Source organism: Kazachstania africana, chromosome 4 (genome assembly GCF_000304475.1).
Source record: "Kazachstania africana CBS 2517 chromosome 4, complete genome".
Lineage (NCBI taxonomy): Eukaryota > Fungi > Ascomycota > Saccharomycetes > Saccharomycetales > Saccharomycetaceae > Kazachstania > Kazachstania africana.
In genome coordinates, this window is record NC_018943.1 from 648,516 (window position 1) to 673,612 (window position 25,097).

The window sequence follows — 25,097 nt, forward strand, 5'->3', positions numbered from 1 at the left end:
TGAGTATATGTACTTTAGTAGGCTCTTAATTTCCTACTTGTTCCTTTGTTTGTTTTTCTTTCTGATGAACGCGCGAATATCATCACCACTTTAATTACAATTTTATTTCATCGTAGACGAAACGAGTAGTTCCGTTTATTTGGTAAGCATATACCTGAATTGAGCACTTTGACTGTTTTTCTTTGTCATTATAGGCCTAACTTCTAATTTCAGAGTCGTCTCCCTATATGGCTAGGTCCTTGGCTTTTTCAAGACTACATTTTTGCATGCACGCTCATAGCAAACAAACATCCTTACATTTTCTAGTCGACAAGAAAAAGATGAAGCTGCTCTTCAAGGACTTTCATCAAAAACGTCAACCTGATAAAACGCAGCTTTGTTGGAGCTAAAAGTACTCAAACTTACTATTTCACATAGTCATTGCAGTTGTAATGGGGCAGAAGGGGAGCAAAATAAAAATAACTGAAACAGATAGAGCAGTGCTTGAGTTGAAAAGATCAAAAGACGAAATACACAAGTTTACTAAAAGAACCGACCAACTGATAAGTTCAGAAAGAAGTGAACTAAAGAACCTTATGAAAGAGAATCCTCGAAACTATAAAGAGAATACAAAAGTGAGATTTTTATTGAAGAGAATACATTATCAAGAACATTTACTTGAACGAGCTTCAGACCAACTAATCAACCTAGAAAATATGGTTTCCACAGTAGAGTTCAAATTAATTGAAGCCCACTTTTTGAAAGGTATACAAAACGGTAACGAGCTATTGAAGAAGCTCAATAGGGAGTTCAAAAACTTGGACGAAATACTTGATGATGTTCAAGAGCAGATAGCGTATCAAAACGAAATTGACGAAACTTTGTCGCATTCGCTTGCTGGGGTTAATGACTATGAAGAAGAAATTGACAGGGAGTTGGATAGACTAAATAAAGAAGTAAACCCCGAGCAAACAATCAAATTACCTTCCACCGAAGGATTGGCCTCTCTTCCAGAACCTGTGCATAAAGAAGATTTAAAGGATGGCATGCCCTCTCAAAAAGTTGAAAAAGTTCCGGGAACAGAAGCAGTACTGCTGTCATAGTTCACTAGTACATTGAAAAACTATTTATAAAGATATAGTATACTTTGGAATGCATCAAATAATTACAAATATATTAGAAGCAATTATATATCACATGATTATCCAAAATTTTATAACTTACCAGCTTAAATTTATATAGATGTAATTTGTGTACGCACTCCGAAGCGAAAAATAAAAAGGACTTTAATTGTCTCGTATTGACATCGTAATAACTGCCACACGAAATAGTGGTAGGCTAAAAGAATACTAAGGGAACTTATTCTCTAGTATATTATTCCGTAGCAATCCATTGGAATAATTGCTGATGTACTGATCTCAACCGAACAATATAAAAGTGAACAACGATAATAAATAGTCTTTCCTCTCATTGGAAAATTGTCATATAATGAGTGCACGAGGTGTTCAACCACCCAGAATAAAAATGGTATCTGGTTATAATGCAGACAAACCTGATAGATGGACTTTCTTGTAATAATCGATGCATACTACTCGCAAATGCGTCATGAAGAATACATGTATTGCAAAGTTGAAGTAGTATTGCAATATAACGTTTTTTAATCTCCGGGTAGGCTTCTCAATGACCTGGTTATCTAGTCAATTACCTGCTATTAAACTTGAGGGCTTATGTATCTTTATTCATTCGCAAATATTTTTCCTTTATTCTCGCCTACCATCGATCAAATGAAAACCTCACAAACTCCTTCAGCTTGCGATGGAAACAAATGAATCGAGATTGGAAAAACATTGATCATCGGAGTTCGTTCTGTATAAGATTACAGTTAAAAGAAGCGAACAGGTTGATAATAGTTGGGTTCTTCTAAATTATGCTCTACGAACTAGTAGGAATTGTACGTACACTGAACAATGGTAGTCCAACGGAAGCAAAAGATCTTCTTACTACCCTAGGCAAACTTATTTTGAACAACAGGGGTGTAATAAGAACTATAATTCCAATGGGGGAAAAACAACTACCAAAAATAATAAAAAAGGACCAAGAGAGACATATTTCTGGTTACCATTTTCTCATGTTGTTTGATTCTTCCGCCTCTGTTCAGTCGGAAATTCTTCGAACACTCAAAAAGGATCCCAGAGTGATAAGATCTTCAATAATAAATGTAAATACAGATAAGCTATTAAACCCACCTTCTTCGATCCAACAGACATTTAGCTATAATTCTATTCTAAATAGGTGACAAACTAATAGAAAAGTAATAGGACTCTGTAAATACAAGTTTATGCTATTCGAATGGCTATATAGAAAATTAATTTTATATTTCATGGTTTTTTTGCCAAAGAAGTCAACGTGTATAATTTGCCCTTTAAAATAAATATGTATATACAAAATGCATTAGATGTTATTCAATCTTCTATTATTCTATCATAGCGAGAGTTATAATATCGCTTTAACACCTTTAAAGCGTTCATAAAGCTACAGGAAAGATTAATCAACACGCTGTTTACCTAATCTGGAGGTTGGATTAAGCAAATCACCTTGTAAGTCCAAAGACGTGTTAGACGTAGCAGATGAGTTATCATTTCTATCAAAAATATATGGGCTTAGGCTATTTGTGCCTTCTCTTGTATCTCTTCTGTTTAATTCAATACCCAAGTCCATAGCCTGTAATGGGACACTTTCAACATCATTAGAATCGACTTGTAATGGATCAGATCTAACCATATCATACTTCTCAATGGAACTATACGACCATCTACAAAATAAATCCACATCAACTACTGGTAAATGAAAGTACTTGGTGTACTGGAAAACAACGTATGATATTACTGAACCTGCTATCAAATCAACGAAATAATGATGTGTTAGGTACATTGTTGACCACCACAACCAGCACACATAACCAATAAATAGAGGTGTCAGTCTTGGGAAACAATAAGCAAGAAATAGGGCGTCTATTGTGGAACAACCAGAATGCAACGACGGAAATGCGCCAAAGATAACGGATGAGTTCGAAAAGGCTTGTGTGTAAACATTAATATTTAGTAACTTATCAATTCTTGCTAGGCCACCTGGCGAGCCATGCATGCCATAATGAGCTGATTGGAGACCATATAAGATTTTATACCATGGAGGGGCTGCTGGAAAAAAATTCTGGATGATAACGCCAAATAAATTCATGTAGCCAAAGGCAAATGAGAATCCCTGTAATATAGTTGGGGGCCCGAAAACGAACAGAACAGCAGCAATGAAAAATGGAGCACTAAAATGTAGAACACCATAGGGTATCCAGGCTAAAATGTCTAATATTGGGTTTGTAGAAGTTGCCAAAATGTCACTCAGATTGTCACCGTAAAGAATGGTTTCAATAGCGGGTAATACTTTCACAGTGATTGGTGGTCTACTACTTGCTGGAAATGAAGATGACGTAAAATATAATGCCACCCACGTAAGGATCGGTAAAGCATTGAAAAAGAACTGTGAAGTAATTGGAATGATGAATAGAAGACCTAAGAAAGCATAGGCCAAAAATTTGAGGAACCATGGAGCTGGATTCGTTATAAATACGAATAATAATACAGATCCTAAAAATCCATAATGGCACCAATCGGCCACACTCATTTTATAACGTTGCAACTTTCGCAGCGTAATCTTTGGATCAAAGCTTGTTTCGAGATCTGCTACATGACAGTTTGGTGGTCGCTCCGACAGGAACCATTTTTCGAGGTATCTTGACATTTAGTTTGAATAGTGCAATTATATTAGGGTTACTCGGAATATAGATGACTCTAAATCTCGTTACTTTGAAATGGAAATATCAAACAACTATTCCTTTTCTTATATAGAACTAGTGATGGTGAAATATCAAAATGGATCAAATTATTGAAATAATAGTCAAAATTTGCTATCTATAATCACGAGTGATGATGAAGGTTAGTTCAGTCTACTTATTGGAATGTGAGGTCAAAAAAGCTCTGGAGATATGGTTGAGCGGTGTGAAATATGAGCAGCTCGAAAAAAATAGTATGGATCAATGTTTATGTGTCTGAGGTTTACTATAAATATGCTTAATTGATCGAGAGGAAAAGAAGAAATCCATTCATTTATACGAGCGATGGAATGATGGATGATTTTTTTTGTTTTTGTCTTCTCACGCTTTCTTTTTTTTTTTTTTTTGGTCTGAGAGTCCTAATTTTAATATTGGACAGTACAAAATTTCTTGGATGGTAATTGACGCGACGTATGTAACGACTATAGTGGGAATAAAAATGCAAGAGATGACTTGTCGGTGAAGGAGGAAGAGTATAGAGGGTATTTTGATACAACGGGTAAGAGATAAAGAGAGACGGAAGGAACAAGAATCAGACGGCATAGAGCTGGTTCTAATCTATCAAACTGACAATTTTCTGTGAGGAATATTTTATTGTGTATTTTCAATTCGTTGATATTTTCTTTACTCCATTTTTTTTAGACATTACTCTATAGGTTGGTAGTGACTTAATATATAAAATAGCATCAGAAACACAGCAGGATCTTTTCAATCAGAACCTCCTAATCTTATTTTCATTGAAATGCCTGTGAGAACTTCAAGTAGAACCAACAAAGGTCGAAGCAAGTATCTTCAAGCTGAGCTATCAGAGGAAGAAGAGGAAAAAGGGGACGCCCATGGAAATTCATCAAATAAGCATCTGAATGATACAACAGATAATGTCCGATGTCCTGTATGCGGTACCAATGATGCTAACTACGACGCTGAAAATGATCCCTACGGTGATATGATACAGTGTGATGGTTGTGACGCATGGCAGCATATAAATTGTATGACTGGTGGCAAGAAAGATATTAAAGCATTTTTAGATTTAGATGGAAAATACTTCTGTGAACAATGTGACCCACAAAGATACCCTGAGTTGAAACATAGGCGTGAGCCTTTGAAGCGGAAAATAGAAGTAGCTGGTGATGATAAAGATGAAGATTTTGTTGATGATCCTTCACAAGCACATGATGGGGACTTGTCATTTGAAGAAAATAGAACAAAGCGTACCGTGACCTTACCTTCTAATGCTCCTCAAAAGAGAAGAAGATCTTCACAAAAAGTGGATGTGACGGATCAACATGACACAAATCATAGAGACGATAAAATAAGACAAAATGCATCAAAGATGTTTACTGATTTATTCAAAAAGTATATTATACCTGCAACCATAACTTCTGGCGATTTTCTTCTCCCCACTTCATATTCTGACGATTCTTTTGCAAGTGAAATGGCTTCAAATTTGGAAAATGAGTTATACAAGGCCTGGTTCAACCCTGAAGAAAGTAAATTAAGCAACTACTATGCAGAGAAGGTAAGAAGTATTTTTTCTAATTTGAAGGATCCAAAAAACTTAAACTTGCAGGCTCATGTAGTAAATAAAGATATACCATTTGAAAAACTAGTGAGAATGAGTGCTACAGAACTTGCTAACCCCGATTTACAACAATTTAAGGAAAAAGTTAATACTGAATCACTTAGTCAGTTAATTATAGAAAAACCAGATAAACCAAAATATGTGAAGACTCATAAAGGTGACGAACTGATTGAGGAGTTTGACGGTAATGAGAATCAGGAAGATGTGATATATTCCAGGGATAATCTACAATCACACAACACCGAAGAGTTGAGTCAAGAAAAGCAGATGAGCACTGACAGTAGTGCATCTAATCCGATTTCGGAGCGGACAAATATTTCTGATCTCACTCCACAAACAAAGGCTACCATTGATGAATCGAGTTCCCTAATTAATGTATCTATTTCTTACACGGAAGCTTCAATATCCTTCTCTGGATTTTTAAAGTATCTGAGCACTACTATGGCCATAGATGATTCAATCATAAGGGAGGCCTTTGCAGATGGAAGATTGATTATTGAAGGGAGTTTGACTGCGTCAAAGGGTTACGAATATTTGAAACAAGTTCAATCAAGCCGTGCTGTATTGGCTTATCGACTTCTTCCTTCTACTGTAGAGGGAAGAACGCCAGAATTTGACTTTCTGGTTGATTCTCTATATGATGGCGACCGCATCATGGGTGTTAAATTAAAGCAAAGGTACGAAAAGAACATTTATTTCCTGTCGGGAAAGTCGAATGAATTACCATCTATAATATCAGATTTGTTTGGTGATAAAATATCAGTAGCATCAAACATTGGAGGATCCGATGACAAACAAATATACGTCTTAGTTGTTGTTAAACCTGAGCTCATCTTACATTAAAATGTCAAATATAATTCCTAAGCCATCATTTGTAACTAATTTTGTAATATTATTTTTCATTTAAAACTAGGTCAAGCATATCGCAATGTGGTAACTTCGGCTTGGTAGCGATAAGATATAAACATATACATTTACTTATATAGAATAAAGAGGTGTTCTGTTGATTAATTTACGTGTAAAACAGTTTTATTATATATAGAAATGATTTTTATTATATAATTTGAATGTTAAGTTTAAGCCTTGACTAAAGCTTTCTTGACAGCAAATCTCTTTTGCTTTCTTAAAACCATGACTTGGAATCTTTCGAAGTCAGATAAAGCAGCTCTTCTTTCACGTTGAGCGATCTTCTTAGCCCAAGAGGAAGCAGCCCATTTTTCAGAGACACCAGCGGCAGCCCACTTCTTAGAAACGGTAGCAGTTCTAGCACCTCTTGGTAAAGCAAAAGCTAATGGAGTTAAAACAACTTGACCTAAGTTGATAGCTTGACGTGGAACACCAGCTTCTGGACCATCAATTAAAACCTAAAAAAAAAAGAAAATCTGTTAGTACTATAGTTTTTGAGATAACCTAACCTTGAGAGGATAAGGAACAACATTTAACAATGGAAGCTATTAAAATTCTTCTTGAAACTATTTATACTAATATGGACATTCCAATAAAAGCATCTCAAAAGCTTTCGGAAAATATTCCATCATATCTTAGTTATCAGGAAGCAGTTCTCAACTTTTCTTAAATACTACACAGTATTGCTACTATTTCTTATCCTTCATCTCTTAGTTATATCACAATTATGATTTAAGAACATACCTTCTTTTGGTCAATGATTTCGACGATGGTGGCTAATTTACCAGCGGATGGGCCCTTCTTGACTAAAACAACACGGCCAACTTCAACTAATCTCCAGTTAGAGGCCTTGACAATAGAATCAGTGGACATTTTTGTATGATTTGTTCGGTTTCTTATTTACTAGTACCAGTCAATTATTAAAAGTCGATAAATATATTCACTTTTTCATATATTACATTACTCTAAGAAAGTTTGTGATTGTCACCAGCGGGCGTGGGAAGGTGGATAGGGATGGCTTGGGTTGCCGAGGGCGTGGTCCCGGCCTGGGAGAATTATTGTCTGAGCCTAGCGCACTATCATTGTTCTGTTCCAGACGGACGCGCCGTCTGAATATTTGTTTTACATGACGCGAAATACCGTACGCCCCCCCCCGACTAGCAGCTGCACCGGTAACTTTTTTTTTCGAGCAACAAAAAAAAACGTGAAAGATAGAACTTGTTCTCAGAGTCTAGTATGTAATGTAGGGGTTTAACTCGGCACACCGATACTTGTGTATGGGTTTAAGAGCAGTCAAAGACAATTGTTAACCAAAAATTCCCATGTTTTCCTCTTCGAAAATCTTGACCTTTCTTCCGCTGTAAATTGATATAAATAGCGGCTTTGTACCTCTGCAAACTTATTTCAATGCAACATATGTTACACTATTATTATGGGTACGTACTTCGGCTTATATAGTATCTAACCTGTGGAGTAACGTAAGAGTTGTCATGATAGAGATGTTCAGGGGAATATTCCCATCATGACTGAAAGGAAGTTAATATATATTTTTATTATGTCATGGTCAGTACTTATTATGATGATATAATTTGCGATCTAGGGTAAATTCGCCTGGGACATGCCTAGTTCCATTTAGGGCAGTTTACGATATGCGAACACTTCATATTCTGAAATTAAGTACAACCACCAAGTTATTTTCATCTCTTCATGGAACCGTATTAATCCATTTCTTGATACCACTGCTTTATCCATTTTTTCGCGCAGGTCAATGGAAATTCCAAATAGGAGCAAGTTCTATAACGGTTAATTTTTGTTACCCGTATTTACGATCTCAATATCATTTGTAGATTAACAATTATCAAGTCACTTTATGGCTCATCAACTAATTGAAGACTATATAAGACTCAAAAATCTATATCAAGACAAAGCATTATTCCAAATACAGTATAATACTCCTACTACTTTATGTCTGGCTCAAGGTACTCCCAAATTGAGGGAAATGTATGTGTGTTAACCAAGGTTTATTTCTCCTTTGATATCAAGGCTGTCAACAGGGTTACTAACTATATCTAATATGCCTTTCAGAACGATCAAAAATTAAATAATTTGGCCAACAAATTGGCTACATTCAGAAATATAAACCAGGATATAAATGATCAGGCAGTGGACCAAAATTCAGTAATCAATCAAATATCTAATTCCTTCGACGCACTTTCGAACAATATAAGAAATTCCTCAACTAGACTCACAAGAAGTTTACAAGTGGGCAACAACATATGGCGAATGGTTGGTCTAGCCCTACTGTCATTTTTTATCGTTTATAATATACTTAAATTATTTTAAATAAAGGGAAATTACATGAATTCTAGGGAAAAAAAGATAGAAGTAATGATTTATCAACAGTATTATCTGCTATTAAACAAAGCTTTTTTCAGTAAAGGTCGGCATGGGTGATGCCACTCTATTTTTTTCTATTCTAGTTTATTTCTCTATTTACCTTGAGCGGCATCTTTACCCAACCTATAGTTACCAATAGCTTTGCCCCAACTGACTTTTGACCTAGTAATTGGAAGTTTTCTTCTCAAAACCTTGAATTGCTTCTCATTTAAATCGGTGAATGAAGAATCTAAATCTTTTTCAAATTTAGATTCAACTTGTGAAAGTGATTCAACCACGTCATTGACATCATTGAGATCGACTTTCTCACATGCCTCAAAGTTGACATTTCCGTCTTCAAAGTAATGAACTTGAACAGCAATAGAACCTGTTAATTTCTTCTCCTCAATGTCATATACGTATTTGGATTTCCAATCACCTGTCCAGAAACTTCCTTGATTGTACTTGTTACCAAAAATGATAATTGCGATCTTATTCTCTTCTTCTGGAATTGGATATAATCCGAACGCTACTTCACCTGGGAAATTGGATTTAATATAATTTTCCAGTGAGTCATATATAAGTTCTTGTGAGGTTGTTAATTTGACATCATTTGACTCAATATCTAAACCTGTACGATTTAAATGATCTACAGAAAAGGAAGTCGAGGTCTTTGGATCGAAATATTTCGTACCTTGTCTATTATACTCAGAGATAATAACAGATTTACCATTAACATCAATTGGGAGGGCGTTTTTGATGTTGTACTGTTCAATAGCTTCTAAAATTGTTTGTTTAGCATTTTCACCTGCAATTGTGATCAAATCATTATAAATCTCCTTAATTTCTCCAGCAGGACTATCGGAAATGATATCAGATACAATTGATTCGAAATTTAACGACATTATTGTTATCTATCCAAACGAGATATACCTTTAGCTTATTGAAGGGGTTGCGTTATCTGTCAGAACTGAATCTTGTTTTTCCTTCTTGTAATTCCATCCTATTTTCTCGTCTTGATAATATGGTAAGCGATTCGAACTGAAGAAAAGCAGACTTGGAACCGCTTGACTATCCTTCTTCTCTTAGGTACAGGGATATCCTGCTTGCGATATTCACACGATAATAAAATGGCTTATATTATTTTATAAATGCATATATATATATGGACGATGGCTTGAATGTCATGACCTGTAGACTGATCAAATTATCGATATCTATAGATCAGCGGGAATATTGGTTAGCCGGATTGTTGGGAGGTGCAGCATATGCCTGATGCTGTGATATAGATCCTGCATATTGAGACCCTGTGTTGGTTATATTTGGTTGAGTACTAGATTGGTAAGGAGCCAGCTGGGAGATGTATGGTTGATTCATCGAAGCTGTTTCATAACCCTTGTTGGGCATTGGAGGATGTCCAGCATATGTTGAAAACTGCGCATAACTAGGAGGTTGTACAACTTGTTGTATTGGAAGCCTATAAGAATTTGCAGCTTCATCTAGTAACTGGTTATACGTCTGTTCTGCACTAGATAAGACTTGGCGAAGAGATACTAGATCCTCTTTTTCTTTTGCATATGTTCCTATCATCTTTGTGATCTGAGGTCTCAGTGGTGTTACTGATCCATACATGTCACTTATTTGGGAATCTTGAGCAATATCCATTGCATTTGGATTATTCTGAGATCCCTTTAAAGTTTGGTGCAATTGATTTACTATTTCTCTTTGACCAAAAATTTCACTTTCTTTTTGCTTTGCCATTTGCAATTCATGAGGGGTAGGATCCATTATTGGTGTGACATAATTCAACGGAAATATACCAATTCTGCCACGTAAAGAACCTCTCCACCAATCTCTGTAGACCTGTTCTAGTACAATGATAATATCACCTTTCTTGAATGACAATTCGTCAGCTTCTGTGCTAGGAAAATCATACATGGCCCTAACTTTCTTCACGCCGGCAGAAGTAGAAGGTTGCTGTTGCTGTGAAGTTTCTTGAAGTACTGGTTGTGGAGATTGGTAAACTGGTTGTTGCTGCTGTTTGGTTTTTTCTTGCTGCTGCTCATATTCTGTCAAAGATAATTTCAGCGCATCCTCCAAATCTTTATCTTCTTGCTTTCTAGATTCGTAACTCATTTCATGTTTAAATGGCTTATTTGGTTTTTCATATAAGTAAGGTAGATTTCTTTTAATTTTTTTGTTTAAATCTGTCATTGATTTCAAAGAAGGATCATCTTTAAAGGAATCTGATAATTGTTTAACAATTTTTGCAATTTCTCTTTTGACGGTAATATGGATTGAATTATTCTGAACCAGTGAATAAAGAATTTGAGTAAAACGTTTAGTACTAATTAGTTGTTTAAGTAAAGATCCACAATTTTCTGCTAAAGAAACTATTAAGGAGAGTGATCTCAGCATAATATTAGCATCTTGTAAATTTAATCTTCTCTCTATTATTTCCATTACTTCTTTACCGTTATCTTCTGGGTCTTCCTTGACTAAGTCACAAACTTCAATGATATATTGCCAATTATCTGATCTTAACTTCGGATCGGTTGCCTTTGCCACTGCTTTACTTAGTGTTATATTCATGGTTATTTCTTGACGGAGGGGGCTAGTAATATACTATGCTCTATAGATTTAAAAATTAGCAATAACTTACTACTCCCATTGAAGAGGCTAAAGCAGTTTAATCCTATTCTATCAAGTTTCACCCGCGAAAGGTAATAAAATGGATCGGAAATGGTTACCCTCTCAAAAGGGCATGAAGAAGCCCTTAATAATGCTTGAGGTCAATTTTTTGGAAAAGAAATACGTTTATGGTCAACCCTAATATTTGGATGGGGGACACCTACACTTCCGAGCGTACCCAGGGCAAAAAAAGACGTAATCAGAGAGAATCATTCAAGAAGTGGTGACGGTGATGGTGTTATGTGATGCCACTTTGTCTATCAACTTTCAGATATCTTCGCAAGAATACGTAACAATTGCACATAAATTGATCCATTCTTCATTAATTTACGTGCGGGCAATGGTATGATTTATATCATGCAGAAGACATTCATCTGCGACTTTACTTGGCGTGTAATAGAGAGTATATACACCTTATGTGTACGTCAATGGCCCATTTTGTTCAAAGTGTTTGCGAATTCCATGACTGACAATGCAGAAACACGCACTGTAATCATGAATTCTGGATAGCTAAGCTGATTTTTTTTAGAAGTCAGCATGAGCCTCTCTAACTATCGAGAGTTTTTAGAATGGACTAGAATGAATTTGGTAATGGTAGATACCGCAGCTACGTACAAATCTTACGATCTTCCATATTCAAGATAGGGAGTCGTGTTCCTCAAGAGCGCTGGCGTCATGCCATCTTCGGATGTTTGGGAGAGACAGTAGCAGCCAATGTCAACACTAAGAGCGCCACCAACAACGATAATACGCTGTGAGCCGCAATAAGGAATCTGTCTCTCCCTCCTTTTTTTCGTCATGCAAGGAAAAATGACGGCGGCTCACGTTTCTGTAATTTTTTTTTTTTCGCTTCCGTGTTTTCCATTCCGTGGAAAAACGAAATTTTGCACCGTTTTCTCTTTCGTTTTCTCTCTCTATCTCTCTCTCTCTATTCCTACGTCACCCAGCCGGGCGGCCTCTTTGATTTTGCCCAGTCAAAATTTCTCTCCTTCGAAAAGACGCCAAAGTTCTTTTTTCTCTTTCTTTTCCCGTCCTGATCCTCGAGGCATGAAACAGTTTTTTTTTTTTTTTTTTTTCTTAGAGGAATCATACATATGTCTGCACGTATAAACATATCAACTGCACAATACTACCCACAACACCAGCTACTTCTACGTCTGCTCTGTTCTTCACTCATTTTGGATTAATACCGTCCCACTTTTGATATCTTTACTTCTACTTTCCCTGTTGTTTTTTTTGCTAGAATATATATATATAAAGGAAAAAGATTTAACTGAATAGCCTCACTACTATAACCTGTCATTTCAACAAGAAAACAAACCAAAAATGATGAGTCCTTCAAAAAATCGTTTTTCACTTACTCATAGCTCCGGCAGCAACAGCAGCTCCAGCAGTGGCAACAATAACCTCAAAGTAAGGTCGAGACCAAGACGTGCATCATCTGTCGGCAGAATCGATTTAGGTGACACTGTCCCAGGTCTAGGTACGATGTTCGAATCAAAAGAATCTAGAACCGCTGCTCAACAAAGAATGCAAAAATTATCTGAAGTAACTAAAAATGATTTAGATCTGATCAAAAAAATTTGGTTATCATTTAGAGAAATGAATTATCGTCATACTTGGATTACTCCATTAATAATATTAATAGCAGTTTATAGTGCATATTTTACATCTGGAAATTTAACTGAAACAAATCCATTACATATGTTTGTGGCAATATCATACCAAATTGATGACACTGATTCGTACGCCAAAGGTATTAAAGATTTAACTTTTGTCTTCTATTATATGATCTTTTTCACTTTCTTACGTGAATTTTTATTAGACATTGTCATTCGTCCATTACCAAAACTACTAAATGTCACTTCAAGACATAGAAGTAATAGAATTAGAGAACAAACTTTTTATATCATCTATTATGGATTTTCCAGTCCATTCGGCCTGTACGTAATGTATCATTCAGATCTTTGGTTATTTAGAACTGATACAATGTACAAAACTTATCCAGATATTACCATCCCGTACCTATTTAAATTGTTTTATTTAGGTCAAGCTGCATTTTGGGCTCAACAATCTTGCGTCCTTGTGTTACAATTAGAAAAGCCAAGAAAGGACCATAAAGAAATGGTTTTCCATCATATTGACACTCTATTATTAATTTGGTTATCCTATACTTTCCATTTCACGAAGATTGGCTTAGCAGTCTATATTACAATGGACATCTCCGACCTTCTACTTTCATTTTCAAAGACTGCTAACTACTTAGATTCGGTATTAACCCCCCCAATTTTCTTTATATTTGTCGTCACCTGGATTTATTTACGTCATTATATTAACCTTAAAATCCTTTGGTCAGTTATCACTGAATTCCGTACAGTTGGTGACTATACTTTGAATTTCGCTACACAACAGTACAAATGTTGGATTTCACAACCTTTTGTAATAGTGTTGATGTCCGCTTTACAAATCTTAAATCTATACTGGTTATTCTTGATCTTCAGAATTCTTTATAGAATGGTTTGGAAAGGTATCACTGAAGACACAAGAAGTGACAACGAATCTAATGATGACAGTGCTTCGGATGAAACTAGTAGTGCCACTGAAGATGCTACTACTCTCATCGTAGAAACTAAGAAGGAGGAATAAAAAGGAAAAATTCAAAGTTTGTAATCTTATATATCTTTTTTTATTTTATTTTGTCAACTTAGACAAAATGAAAAATAACAATCCTATAGCTGTTAAGCAAGTATTATTTCAAGTTATCCTCATCAACTTAGAGTGCTTTCTTTCATCTTATATGCTTGGCATCATGTACTGATGTTCTTCACCACCTTTTACTCTTTTTTCTTATCCCGACAATACATAGATATATATACACATATATTTCATCTTAGGAAAAAAGAGAAAAAAATTTAAATTGAGTACATTATATATTTATCATATAAGGATAATAATCATACTTCTGCTATTATCTATTTTACAACACTGATTAAGTTTAAATCATAAATTTCCACTTTAAAATCCCTATTAAACTTATTTTTAATCTTTTTTGTTGAGAGTATCAAGTCTAATACCAATTTCTTTCACTTTCCTTTCTCCATCATGAGTAGCGATAATGACTTTGGAAATGAAACAGATGACTATATAATGGATGATCACAGTGAAGATGAGCAGTACTATGATCCAGAAAGTGACCATTTATCTTCCAGTAACGAAGAACATACTTACTACAGTCATGACCATGAAGATTCATATGATGATGCCTTTGATCATCGCCCTGATAGCATTACAGATAGTCAAGACGAAGATGCCATACATCAAGAAGCTGAACACGAACATGATAGTGATGAGGAAGAGTCTGCATTCAGAGGGACTTTCAATTCACAGACATTTTTAAACAATCTAAGAAATGTACAACAAGGTGATCGTCAAAATGTCAATTTATCAGAGGTTATACCAGAATTACTAAACATGTTAGGTGGTAGAAGACCAAGGGATGGTCCTATGGGTGGAAGAGACAACAGGATTTCCAAGCTAGTTGATAATGTTTCTAATGCCAATGAAGATCCCTATATTGCAATGGAGAGTTTAAGTGAATTATCCGAACATTTATTAATGGCTAATCAAATTGTCATAGATAGAGTCTTCCCAATTGAAAGACTATTGAAAAGTTTAATAAAAATTCTAACTTGCATGGTTCTACAGGACGAGTCAGAACTACAAATGCAAGCGTGTAGATGCATGTATAATTTATTTGAGGTCAATCCGGAGAGTATATCACTTGCTGTAGATATGGATATGATACCTGCTTTGCAGCATAAATTGTCGGAAATCAATTATATCGACTTAGCAGAGCAAGTATTGGAAACTTTGGAATTTATTTCTAGAATACATGGTAAGGATATATTGCATGTAGGCAAATTATCCTCATATCTACAATATTTAGACTTTTTTACCATCCATGCACAGAGGAAAGCCATATCTATCGTTTCCAACGCATGTGCCCGCATTGAACCAAGTGATTTCAGTACCATAGAAGATGTTTTCATCATCCTGAAGCCTGTATTTTGCAACACTACTGATGAAACCGTTTTAAAAAAAACTCTTTCAGTCATATATAGTGTTTGTGGAAGTTTCAAAAGCTCTTATATGTTCGAAACACTGTTTACGCAAGATGTTTTGGAACGCTTGGCTGGAATAATTTCGAGCAAAGAATCATCATCTGATACCAAAATAAAATGTTTTGACTGTCTCTCAGTCTTGGTTGGGGTGAGTCCTCAATTATCGAACACTTTGATGGAAACAATTGACCTGACAAAGGTTTTCAATGAATGTTTACAGCAATATGGTAAAACCAAAAATACTGCATTACATGAGTGCATCATGTTTGTCCCAAAGGATCTCCTGCATAGCGTTGCCCGTTTCATTACCTCATTATTTCCCTCTGGACAGGACACTTTATTAACAAAAAAATCAACAGAAAATGAGGTACAACTTCTCGTCACCGAAAAACTTATTATTTTGATCGAGAAACTGATCCCCCTCCTTATAGAGATTTATATGAATACCATTGACTTCAGTATACGTCACTATGTTTCCGTCGCACTCATTAGAATTGTTACGTATATGAATCCTGATATCTTGCCAAAGGTTGATAAGCATTTGCTCAAATTAATAGGATCTGCTTTGGCGCAGAATAAGTCTACTTTAGACACAGGATCTTCTCATTCTTTAGAAATTGGGATTCTATTAGCGGCTTTGTTATCTTTAATCAGTAGTCTGTGTGACAGATTTGGAGATACTTTCCTGACAGAGTTAAAACGTGAAGGAATTTTTGACTTGGTCAATTCAATCAATGGTTATTTTGAAAAGACTAACATTAGATCTGCAGGGGAACATGTAATCGGAGTTAATGCTCCTAAATTTATAAAGAATCACAATTCTATGAGTGATTCTGAAGAGGAAGAGGATGATGATGATTATGATTTAATTGGAGCAGATTTTGATGTTCCTAATGAGGTTAAACCAAAAAAGATCAAATTCGATATATTCAGGAATTTGGCGCCTGAAGAAGTAAGTGATAATATATCACATTTATGTTGTAATTTAAGAGATCTGTTTAATAAATCGAAAGTGACAGACAATAAAGACTTGCGAGAGATTACTTTGATTGCAGATTCTTTGAAATACGTAGAGTTAAATGATCAATCATACGATAATTTGTACGATTTCTGGAAATCAGTGGATAGTTGCATTTTCCGTGACACTTTCACGATTTCTGGGTTTGAATTTATAACTACTGGTTTAGCGTCGTCTTTGGTGAATCACATTCAAAAGGTTGGAGAAAATAACATGATTTCTAAAAAGGCAATGATGGATGTATTTGGAGATCGACTTTCTAATCTAGTTAGTATATTGCAGACTGCTTTAACTAGAGTCGATTCCTTCAATGTTGTAGAGTCAGGCTTACAAGGTGAAGAAAGTGGAATGGCATCTCTAGGAAAGCAAATGAAAATCCACCTTGAATATGACGGTGATATCGGCCAGGATAAAATTTTACCAGCACTTTCATCAGTAATGGTAGTTATTCATTGTGTAGCTTCTTTTAGGGCTTTGGCTGAGTTCTTAAAACATCGTGCCACTCGTGCAAGTTTTTTTAATTCTCTTATTCCTGGTCTAAACTTTGTTAGAGATGGTGAAGAAACTGATGACCAAGAATACTTGGACTTTGTTTTTAGCTTTAACGGTGAATCCATTGAAAAAGATGAAACCATATTTGGCGCCTTGTTTAAAATATTTAGCAGAGACAAGATTGATATCAAGGAACTGTGGCATCAGCCACAAGTCATAAAATTCAAGAAAATTAAAGGCACATCTGATGTCATCAAAGAAAACACAGCTGATGACAGTTTAATTTCTTCAAATCCATATGCTTCAAGGACGATTGATAGGAGTGAAAAGGTACCTGCAGAAGACATCATGACTATACTTAGATTTTTGGAGAACTGCTTAGGTAATAAAGATTTATTTATCAATCCAAAGCTGAGTGCTAAATTAAACAGACAATTAGAGGAACCGCTCATTGTAGCCAGCGGTATACTTCCAGATTGGAGCTTGTATTTAACAGCTGATTTCCATTTCCTCTTTCCATTCGATACAAGAATTTTCTTTTTACAATGCACTTCATATGGTTATGGAAGACTGATACAGTTTTGGAAAACGAGGATTGGCATGGATAAGGAATTAAGCAGCGATAATCCACTTCTCCAGCTGGGTCGTGTGTCAAGACGCAAATTAAAAATATCAAGAGATACAATGTTTTTGACTGGGCTGAAAATTTTAGAAAAATATGGATCTAGTCCAAGCGTCTTGGAAATTGAATACCAAGAGGAAGTTGGTACAGGTCTAGGTCCCACTTTAGAGTTCTATGCCATGATTTCAAAGGCATTTGCAAAGAAAAATCTCAATATGTGGTTACAGAGCGGCTACGCCCCTCAAAGTGATAGTGAACAGAGTACATATGTTGAAAACTTATTGTATCCTAATCCTATTGATTTGAGTAAAGCGGAATCCTCGAAGATCCTAGATCTTTTTGAGTATTTAGGTACGTTTGCTGCAAGGTCAATGATCGACAACAGAATACTGGATTTCCGCTTTAACAGGTTATTTTTCCATGTAGCTCACCATTTGGCAAGACATGGAAATTTAACAAGCTTATTCAACAACATCGACGATGGTATAAACCTTGTGAAAGAGCTAGATAGCCAGGTAGCAAACTCTTTAAAATATGTTCATGATAACAAAGACAACAGTGATGTGATAGATCAGCTATATTTAAACTTTGTGCTGCCTGGTACCGACATCGAGCTGATTGAAAATGGAAGGTCAGTTCATGTGCAAGCATTTAACGCAGATGAATATATAAGACAAATTCTTTCACAATTAATGGGAAAGGGGATAAAAAGCCAGGTAGAGTCATTTATGAGAGGGTTTTCGAAAGTTTTCCCCTATAAAAATCTACTGATTTTGTCACCTTCTGAATTAATCGATCTTTTCGGTAGTGTTAAAGAAGACTGGTCGCCTGAATTGTTATACACCAGCATGAGTGCAGACCATGGATATACGATGAGCTCTCCCGCGATAGCAGATTTGATTTCTATCATGAGCAACTTCTCGCGCCAAGAAAAACGTTTATTCTTACAGTTTTTAACAGGGTCTCCAAAATTACCACTTGGAGGATTCAAGGCTCTGAAACCTAAATTTACTGTGGTGTTAAAACATGCAGAAGGCGACCTAAAGCCCGACCAATATTTGCCAAGCGTAATGACATGTGCAAACTACCTAAAGCTTCCAAAATATAGCAGTAAAGAAATCATGCACAAAAGAATCAAGCAGGCCATGGAGGAAGGTGCAGGGGCATTTCTACTTTCTTGAGTAGATAAAAATGTATATTGCACTACGGCGTTTTAGATATAGTTATATAGGCAAGAAAAAAAAAGTGATACAGTCCTTTTTCGAAGTGTGAGCAACCGTGTTTATCATGAACCGAAAGTTTGCCTTGATGGAAATGCCAATACTGGTTGCTTAGTTACAGTCTGCGCAAGTGGAAGAATTTCGGAATACGAGCATATTGTTTAAATATCTTTTGGGATCAAGCCATTCTTGGAATTTCGATACTTTTTCAATGGCATGATTTAATGCCGACATAATTTCCTAATTTGGTAAATATCGAGAAGCTGATTACCCAATATGGGAGATACAATCGGGTGGTCATGTCGAAAAAATTCTTGTTTCTTTTTTCTGTCAAAATCTGAACAATGCAAAGTGGTAAATGTAAAGCTTGAATTCACATTTATATACGCCATAAAGCCCTGCAACTTAGTCAAGAGGGCTAGGAAGTAGCACCATACATTTACAATTAGGTCTAGATAGAAATACTCTGATCAAGACCTTTTCAACCATGTCAGACTCTGAACTATTTGGTTTCGACAGTAAAATCTGTGTCGATATTCCTAAAAGTGTTCATGATACTATCCAGGAAATGGAAACAGAAACAACCGCTGAAGAAACGTCTGCTAACTCTCACGTTTCAAGTATGTCGAACCAATTAGATGACGACACAAGCTCTTTTTCAATTGGGGGCTACGCATCGATGGATCCTGCTATTCAAGCCGTCATTTCAGTGGATAAGGATGACCAAAAGATAACAGCAAATCCTGTAAAACTAGACGACCCAATACAATTTACTAGAATTTCATCCTCTTCTGCGATCAGCAAAATCTCTAGTGACTCTTCAGTAGATGGTTTTTCTAATTTTCAACCATCGAGTGATGACTATAATGACAACAACGAAAATCGCACGCCTATGTACAATAATACGATAGAAAATTCACTTTCAATTGACAATACCGACTCCACTGTTCGAAATTCACATTTAGATCAGCATAATAATACCATTTTAACAATAACGCCTTCCACTACAGACAGCATTTTTAATTCGACCGAATTATCAAACAGTCTACAACAATCTTCATCTCTAAGGTATTTCGATAGCAACAGTTCCCCAAATAATAATCATGCATCCGTTCTAATACACCCTCTCGCAAAGTCGACCATTAGCCACACACCGGCCATTCTTGAGACAGGCTCCTTATCTAAACCATTCCCCAAGATTTTATCTACATCTCCAACAAAACCAGTGTCACCGAAGCATTCTACTCCATCACTACCGAAAAAGCACATATTACTAAGTCCAACAAAGGTGAAGGCTGAAAAGAAAAAGAGCGGTAGTAGCTTTAAAGGTGCATTCTCTTCCTTCGTACAGAATTTCAAAAAACTAGACACAGCACCAGCCAATTTAGATACGTCTTTCAGCATTTCGACACCATATAATGCCAAACATTTACATCACGTTGGCGTGAATAGCAAAACTGGAGAATATGTGGGGTTGCCTGAAGAATGGAAAAAAATCCTTATATCCAATGGTATATCGAAAAGTGAACAAGAACAGAACATGCAAGCTGTTGTGAATGTCTTCCGTTTTTATCAGGATGTTACCGATCAGAAGCCTGGCGACAAGGTTATCGAGACCTATTTTACCAAGAAATCATCATTTAGTATAAAAGATGAGGAATCTTCTCACTACCTCCACAAACAATTTATAGAAAGTACCCCCAAACTATCTTCTAATGCCTTCATTCCATCTAGGCGGGCTCCGAAACCACCTATTGCATCTCAGCCAAGGAGTGAACAAAAGACCTCTCAAGCAAACGTATCACAGTCCTCTCAAGGCATACAAACTTCTAAGTCCAATCATGAAACAAGTTCTTCTCAGTCTTCACCCACTAGTTCATCTCCAACCCATAAAAACAATAGAACTAGTAGTAATAATGAGGTAATTTTGAGGGAAAGGGCATCGGAAGAGAAGAGAAAAGAAAAAGAATTGAGAAAGAGGATGTTTATGAAGAGAATCGATGAAATCTGTTCACCTGAAGATCCTACCAAGCAATATGCTAATCTCACCAAGATTGGGCAAGGTGCATCTGGCGGCGTTTATACGGCAAATCAGGTTAAAAGCAATGAGTTAGTTGCTATAAAGCAGATGGATCTTGAAAAGCAGCCAAAGAAAGAGTTAATTCTCAACGAGATCATCGTTATGAAGGAAAGCCGGCATAATAACGTTGTTAACTTCATCAATGCACATCTTTCAAAAGGAAATCTTTGGATTGTCATGGAGTATATGGAGGGTGGTTCTTTGACTGATGTTGTAACACATTGCCTTTTAAGTGAAGGTCAAATAGGTGCAGTTTGTAGGGAAACTTTGGAAGGTCTGAAATTTTTGCATTCTAAAGGTGTCATTCATAGAGATATTAAATCTGACAATGTGCTACTATCAATGAAAGGGGACATAAAACTAACCGATTTTGGATTTTGTGCACAGATTAATGATATTGACTTGAACAGGACAACCATGGTCGGTACACCATACTGGATGGCACCTGAAGTTGTTTCAAGAAAAGAATACGGTCCAAAGGTCGATATCTGGTCTCTCGGCATCATGATTATTGAAATGATCGAAGGCGAACCGCCATATTTGAACGAGGCGCCATTGAAAGCGCTATATTTAATTGCCACCAATGGAACACCAAAATTGAAGGAGCCAGAAAACCTCAGCGATGTCTTTAGTAACTTCCTGGATAGATGTTTAAGAGTGGAACCAGAAGAGCGTGCATCAGCGATAGAGCTTTTAGCTGATGAATTTGTTGTTGCATGCGCTGAGCCAACCATCTCTCTAGCACCTTTGGTAAGGCTTTCACTTGCAAACAAATTAAGTGAAGGAGGATCGGAGAGTAGATAATGTGTTTTTGATGAATTTTAAAGTGTTTTATAGATATATGTTTATTTTTATATTCGTTATTTTGTAACAATTAACTTTTTAGTATGTAGTCTTTGCCTGAAAGTCAGTTATCTATTGAGAACATGTAACTTAGTTATATAACTTCATGAATCACTCGAGGAGTTCGGAAGAAAAAGATCCTTAGACAACCTGGTGTTATTATCTATGGAAAATGATTTCACATTAGAAGTTGGGAATAGCTCTGACAGTGGATCACTAGTAAGGTTCCTAGTTTCTTCAGAATTCGAACTCTGACCTACTGTAACTTGTACAAAGAAAAGTTTTACTTCATCGTTTCCTTTATTTTTTAAAGCATAATCGTTGAAAGCAGGTATTTGAAATGAGCAGTTTTCAATTACAACAAACCTCGTCCCATTCAATGCAACTTCTAGCACACCATTTATAACATAAAAAGTGGTGACTGTGCTGAACGAGTTTTTTGAATTCCTATTGCCACCGATTGGTAATTTTAAGATTCCGCTTGCAAAAGTATCTCGATGTTTATCGAAGGCAATTGCTATTGAATATTTCTCATCTTTCGTAATTTTAGTTTTTTCCATTTGTGCAACATTTGGGGCCAAAGCAATTAATTCATTTTCTTTTGTATTCTTATCTTTTGCTATGTTGACATCACATTTAAGCATGCCATCCTTCAACCATTTTCCTTCAATCATCCCTCCATTATTGATTTTATTTAATATTGTGGCATTTGAATTATTCTTAACTGGTACTTTGCGTATTCTTACCTGCCTCTTACTCAATATTGGTCTCCTTATTCTAGGAGCGGAAGGGGTTGTCGTGGAACTCAATAAAGCCTTCTTTCTTGGAGCTTCTTCATAAGTTATGATTTTTGCAATATCTAGCACAGGCTTATCTGAGTTTCTTTTATATACGATCTTTTCATTTCTCCAGTACTCTAAAGGAGGAACCTTCACTCTAGTGGATCTTCTCAATCCAGAATTATCGTGCCCAATAGCTTCCGCATTATTATTTCTCTGAGCAAGAAGATAGTCCTCGCCATCAGACGAAATATCATCTTCTTCGAATGCTACAGAGTTGTGCCCTTCGTCAACCTCGTTCTCAGAGGGGATGTATGTTCGATCATCTTCGCTTACAATACTGAGCTCACTTTCATTATTATCATCATTGTCGGAACTATCAGAGCTTGGACCTTCATCGCTCGTACTACCATCGTTTAGGTAACTATCAGAAATTTCCTCTTCTAGAAGAGCATTATCTGACGTATTTAAGTATGTGTTGTCAATAGTAGTATCATCATCCGAAATTAGGTCCGGTATATCATCTTTGTAGTCCGTTGTGTAAGGATTCTTCGTATTCCTGGGTTTATTTGGCAGATCGTAAGTTGTATTGTAAGATTGAGTTTGCCTTGAGTTGACCTCGTCTTCCTCTTTATTAATATCTTCTTCAAAAATTGGCTGGAGAAGATCCAATTGAGCTTCATTATCATCGAGAAATGGTTCCGGATCATTTCTTACTGAGGAATGACTTAGTAAAGACGATCTCTTGGAATTTAGAACTTCAGGTGAGAATATATGAGGTGAAGATAATCCTGATCGATTCCATTTTCTTGTAGCAGTCCCGGGAGTTCTGTCCAATTTGTCCTTATCATTATCATCATTGAAAAAGTCATCAATTCTTTCCATGGAGAACTCATCCTTATTTATATCATTTTTAACTCGCAGTCCAGTCTTTCTAGACTTTACACCTAGATTCATGTAATCCATAATCAGGAAGTGCGTAGATTATGTAGTTATTTCTGAAGTTATTGCTATGTTTCTCTATTAATTATACAATTGCAGTCTATATGTAATGCCTCCTCTAATATTACAATTCGCGTAAATATAAGAAATGCGCGCAAGCTTTATTTGGATGATATCTTCTTACCATAAATGATGAAGTACGATGGCTCTTCCCAATAGACAAAATTCAGCGAATCAATATGTTTTTGGACCTTTTGTCTAACTTTAGAAATACCGTTCAATGAATGAAGTCCTCTACCTGTAATGACTCTCAATGACTTAACACAGCATGCATTAGTACCATTCAAATTTTTCGAATTTAATTCTCTTTGGCTCATTTCATAATCCCACCAAATGTTTAATGCTTTGTCCAACTCTGAGACAGCTTGCTGTGGTAAGTACCCATGGAAATCCAGCGTATATGTCTCAAAAATCTTGTTTTCCAACTGAACGTCATTTTTGGAAACTGGTGACAATCGTGAATTGGTGTGATTATAGACTCGTCTTGATTTTCTGGGTTCCACAATCTGGAAGCCATCTTCAAATAATTTCTTTTGATTATATGTAAGCTTGGTTGCTTTTTTATCAATTATTAGGATAGCTAAATCCAGAACTTTAGTGAGATTGCCGTTATAATAATCCAGGCAGTTTTTCAGGAAATGGGGATTAATCTCTCTGATTTCAAGATTCTCATTGAGCATCTTATTTAATTCGATGACCTCGGGAGCTTGTTCGTTGTAAATAAAATTGCATTTTACATTCTCATTACTATATGGTTTCGGTTGACAGTTGGGCTTTGTACTTGCAGGAAATGCAGCATGTGCCAAACCATGACCAAATTGTACTCTTCCACCTATTTTTTGCCCTTGGACTGGTTTCGCGATCGTTTTATTTTCTACCAAATTTACGTTAATTTTATTATTGATGATGTATACGATAGTAGCAATAACATTCATTGAATTTTTGAAAAATAACTTCCTTGCTACAGAATCATCAACATTAGTAAAATGTATTATTTCTTCTAATTTCGGTTTTGTATGCCAAGCATTGTTTTTATTGGAATTTTCACCATGGTTCTGTTGATTTAACAAAGCGTCAATAGTTTCTGGGACGCTTTCATTATTTTGAGTGTAGTATTTTCTTATAACATCGTGTTGTAATTCTGGAAGTATGTCATATAGTTCTATTAGTGGGTCTTTATGTAGAAATTCTTCTTCGTCCTGATTTGATTCACTCAACAAAATCGATAAAGCTAATTCTAAATCATTGTTGGCACTGGCTAATGCATTATTGAGACTAGCAATAGACGATTCAGGGAACATTTCTCGCAGTAGCGACAGTTCATGGTCCCTGTTAGCACTCATTCTTGATTCATGGTGTACTTTTCGAATATGCCGTCTATCATAATTAAGTGGCTCGAATCTTTTCAAAATTTAATGCGAAGTGATGAATGTAAATTGTGTTGTATAATAACCCAAAAGAATTTAAAGACGTAAACGAAGTTTATATATGTACTTAATT

General features: G+C 35.9%; 13 protein-coding genes across 13 annotated transcripts; 7 read left to right on the forward strand and 6 right to left on the reverse strand.

Annotated features, from left to right (window-relative positions):
- Window positions 1-431: 431 nt before the first annotated feature.
- On the forward strand, window positions 432-1,082 carry VPS20 (ESCRT-III subunit protein VPS20; the record flags this gene model as incomplete). The annotated part of the gene is made up of 1 exon (XM_003957063.1): window positions 432-1,082. One exon carries the CDS (start codon window positions 432-434, stop codon window positions 1,080-1,082), a length of 651 nt encoding a protein of 216 aa, XP_003957112.1.
- An 824-nt stretch (window positions 1,083-1,906) lies between these two features.
- On the forward strand, window positions 1,907-2,275 carry MRP17 (mitochondrial 37S ribosomal protein bS6m; the record flags this gene model as incomplete). The annotated part of the gene is made up of 1 exon (XM_003957064.1): window positions 1,907-2,275. The coding sequence occupies one exon, from the start codon at window positions 1,907-1,909 to the stop codon at window positions 2,273-2,275; it is 369 nt and encodes a 122-aa protein (XP_003957113.1).
- A 248-nt stretch (window positions 2,276-2,523) lies between these two features.
- On the reverse strand, window positions 2,524-3,774 carry AUR1 (inositol phosphorylceramide synthase; the record flags this gene model as incomplete). Its single annotated transcript, XM_003957065.1, has 1 exon — window positions 2,524-3,774. The coding sequence occupies one exon, from the start codon at window positions 3,772-3,774 to the stop codon at window positions 2,524-2,526; it is 1,251 nt and encodes a 416-aa protein (XP_003957114.1).
- An 833-nt stretch (window positions 3,775-4,607) lies between these two features.
- Window positions 4,608-6,290, forward strand: BYE1 (Bye1p; the record flags this gene model as incomplete). Its single annotated transcript, XM_003957066.1, has 1 exon — window positions 4,608-6,290. One exon carries the CDS (start codon window positions 4,608-4,610, stop codon window positions 6,288-6,290), a length of 1,683 nt encoding a protein of 560 aa, XP_003957115.1.
- Window positions 6,291-6,523: 233 nt separating this feature from the next.
- Window positions 6,524-7,226, reverse strand: RPL14A (60S ribosomal protein eL14; the record flags this gene model as incomplete). The annotated part of the gene is made up of 2 exons (XM_003957067.1): window positions 6,524-6,811; window positions 7,098-7,226. The coding sequence occupies 2 exons, from the start codon at window positions 7,224-7,226 to the stop codon at window positions 6,524-6,526; spliced, it is 417 nt and encodes a 138-aa protein (XP_003957116.1).
- A 1,092-nt stretch (window positions 7,227-8,318) lies between these two features.
- Window positions 8,319-8,696, forward strand: SFT1 (Sft1p; the record flags this gene model as incomplete). Its single annotated transcript, XM_003957068.1, has 2 exons — window positions 8,319-8,354; window positions 8,439-8,696. The coding sequence occupies 2 exons, from the start codon at window positions 8,319-8,321 to the stop codon at window positions 8,694-8,696; spliced, it is 294 nt and encodes a 97-aa protein (XP_003957117.1).
- A 146-nt stretch (window positions 8,697-8,842) lies between these two features.
- CAP1 (Cap1p) lies at window positions 8,843-9,634 on the reverse strand (the record flags this gene model as incomplete). Its single annotated transcript, XM_003957069.1, has 1 exon — window positions 8,843-9,634. One exon carries the CDS (start codon window positions 9,632-9,634, stop codon window positions 8,843-8,845), a length of 792 nt encoding a protein of 263 aa, XP_003957118.1.
- A 319-nt stretch (window positions 9,635-9,953) lies between these two features.
- Window positions 9,954-11,321, reverse strand: HSE1 (ESCRT-0 subunit protein HSE1; the record flags this gene model as incomplete). Its single annotated transcript, XM_003957070.1, has 1 exon — window positions 9,954-11,321. The coding sequence occupies one exon, from the start codon at window positions 11,319-11,321 to the stop codon at window positions 9,954-9,956; it is 1,368 nt and encodes a 455-aa protein (XP_003957119.1).
- Window positions 11,322-12,746: 1,425 nt separating this feature from the next.
- Window positions 12,747-14,066, forward strand: KAFR0D03370 (TLC domain-containing protein; the record flags this gene model as incomplete). Its single annotated transcript, XM_003957071.1, has 1 exon — window positions 12,747-14,066. One exon carries the CDS (start codon window positions 12,747-12,749, stop codon window positions 14,064-14,066), a length of 1,320 nt encoding a protein of 439 aa, XP_003957120.1.
- Window positions 14,067-14,522: 456 nt separating this feature from the next.
- UFD4 (putative ubiquitin-protein ligase UFD4) lies at window positions 14,523-18,854 on the forward strand (the record flags this gene model as incomplete). The annotated part of the gene is made up of 1 exon (XM_003957072.1): window positions 14,523-18,854. The coding sequence occupies one exon, from the start codon at window positions 14,523-14,525 to the stop codon at window positions 18,852-18,854; it is 4,332 nt and encodes a 1,443-aa protein (XP_003957121.1).
- Window positions 18,855-19,380: 526 nt separating this feature from the next.
- Window positions 19,381-21,777, forward strand: KAFR0D03390 (STE20 family serine/threonine-protein kinase; the record flags this gene model as incomplete). Its single annotated transcript, XM_003957073.1, has 1 exon — window positions 19,381-21,777. One exon carries the CDS (start codon window positions 19,381-19,383, stop codon window positions 21,775-21,777), a length of 2,397 nt encoding a protein of 798 aa, XP_003957122.1.
- Window positions 21,778-21,920: 143 nt separating this feature from the next.
- Window positions 21,921-23,561, reverse strand: MIF2 (Mif2p; the record flags this gene model as incomplete). Its single annotated transcript, XM_003957074.1, has 1 exon — window positions 21,921-23,561. One exon carries the CDS (start codon window positions 23,559-23,561, stop codon window positions 21,921-21,923), a length of 1,641 nt encoding a protein of 546 aa, XP_003957123.1.
- A 137-nt stretch (window positions 23,562-23,698) lies between these two features.
- CUE2 (Cue2p) lies at window positions 23,699-24,940 on the reverse strand (the record flags this gene model as incomplete). The annotated part of the gene is made up of 1 exon (XM_003957075.1): window positions 23,699-24,940. One exon carries the CDS (start codon window positions 24,938-24,940, stop codon window positions 23,699-23,701), a length of 1,242 nt encoding a protein of 413 aa, XP_003957124.1.
- Between the last annotated feature and the right edge of the window lie 157 nt (window positions 24,941-25,097).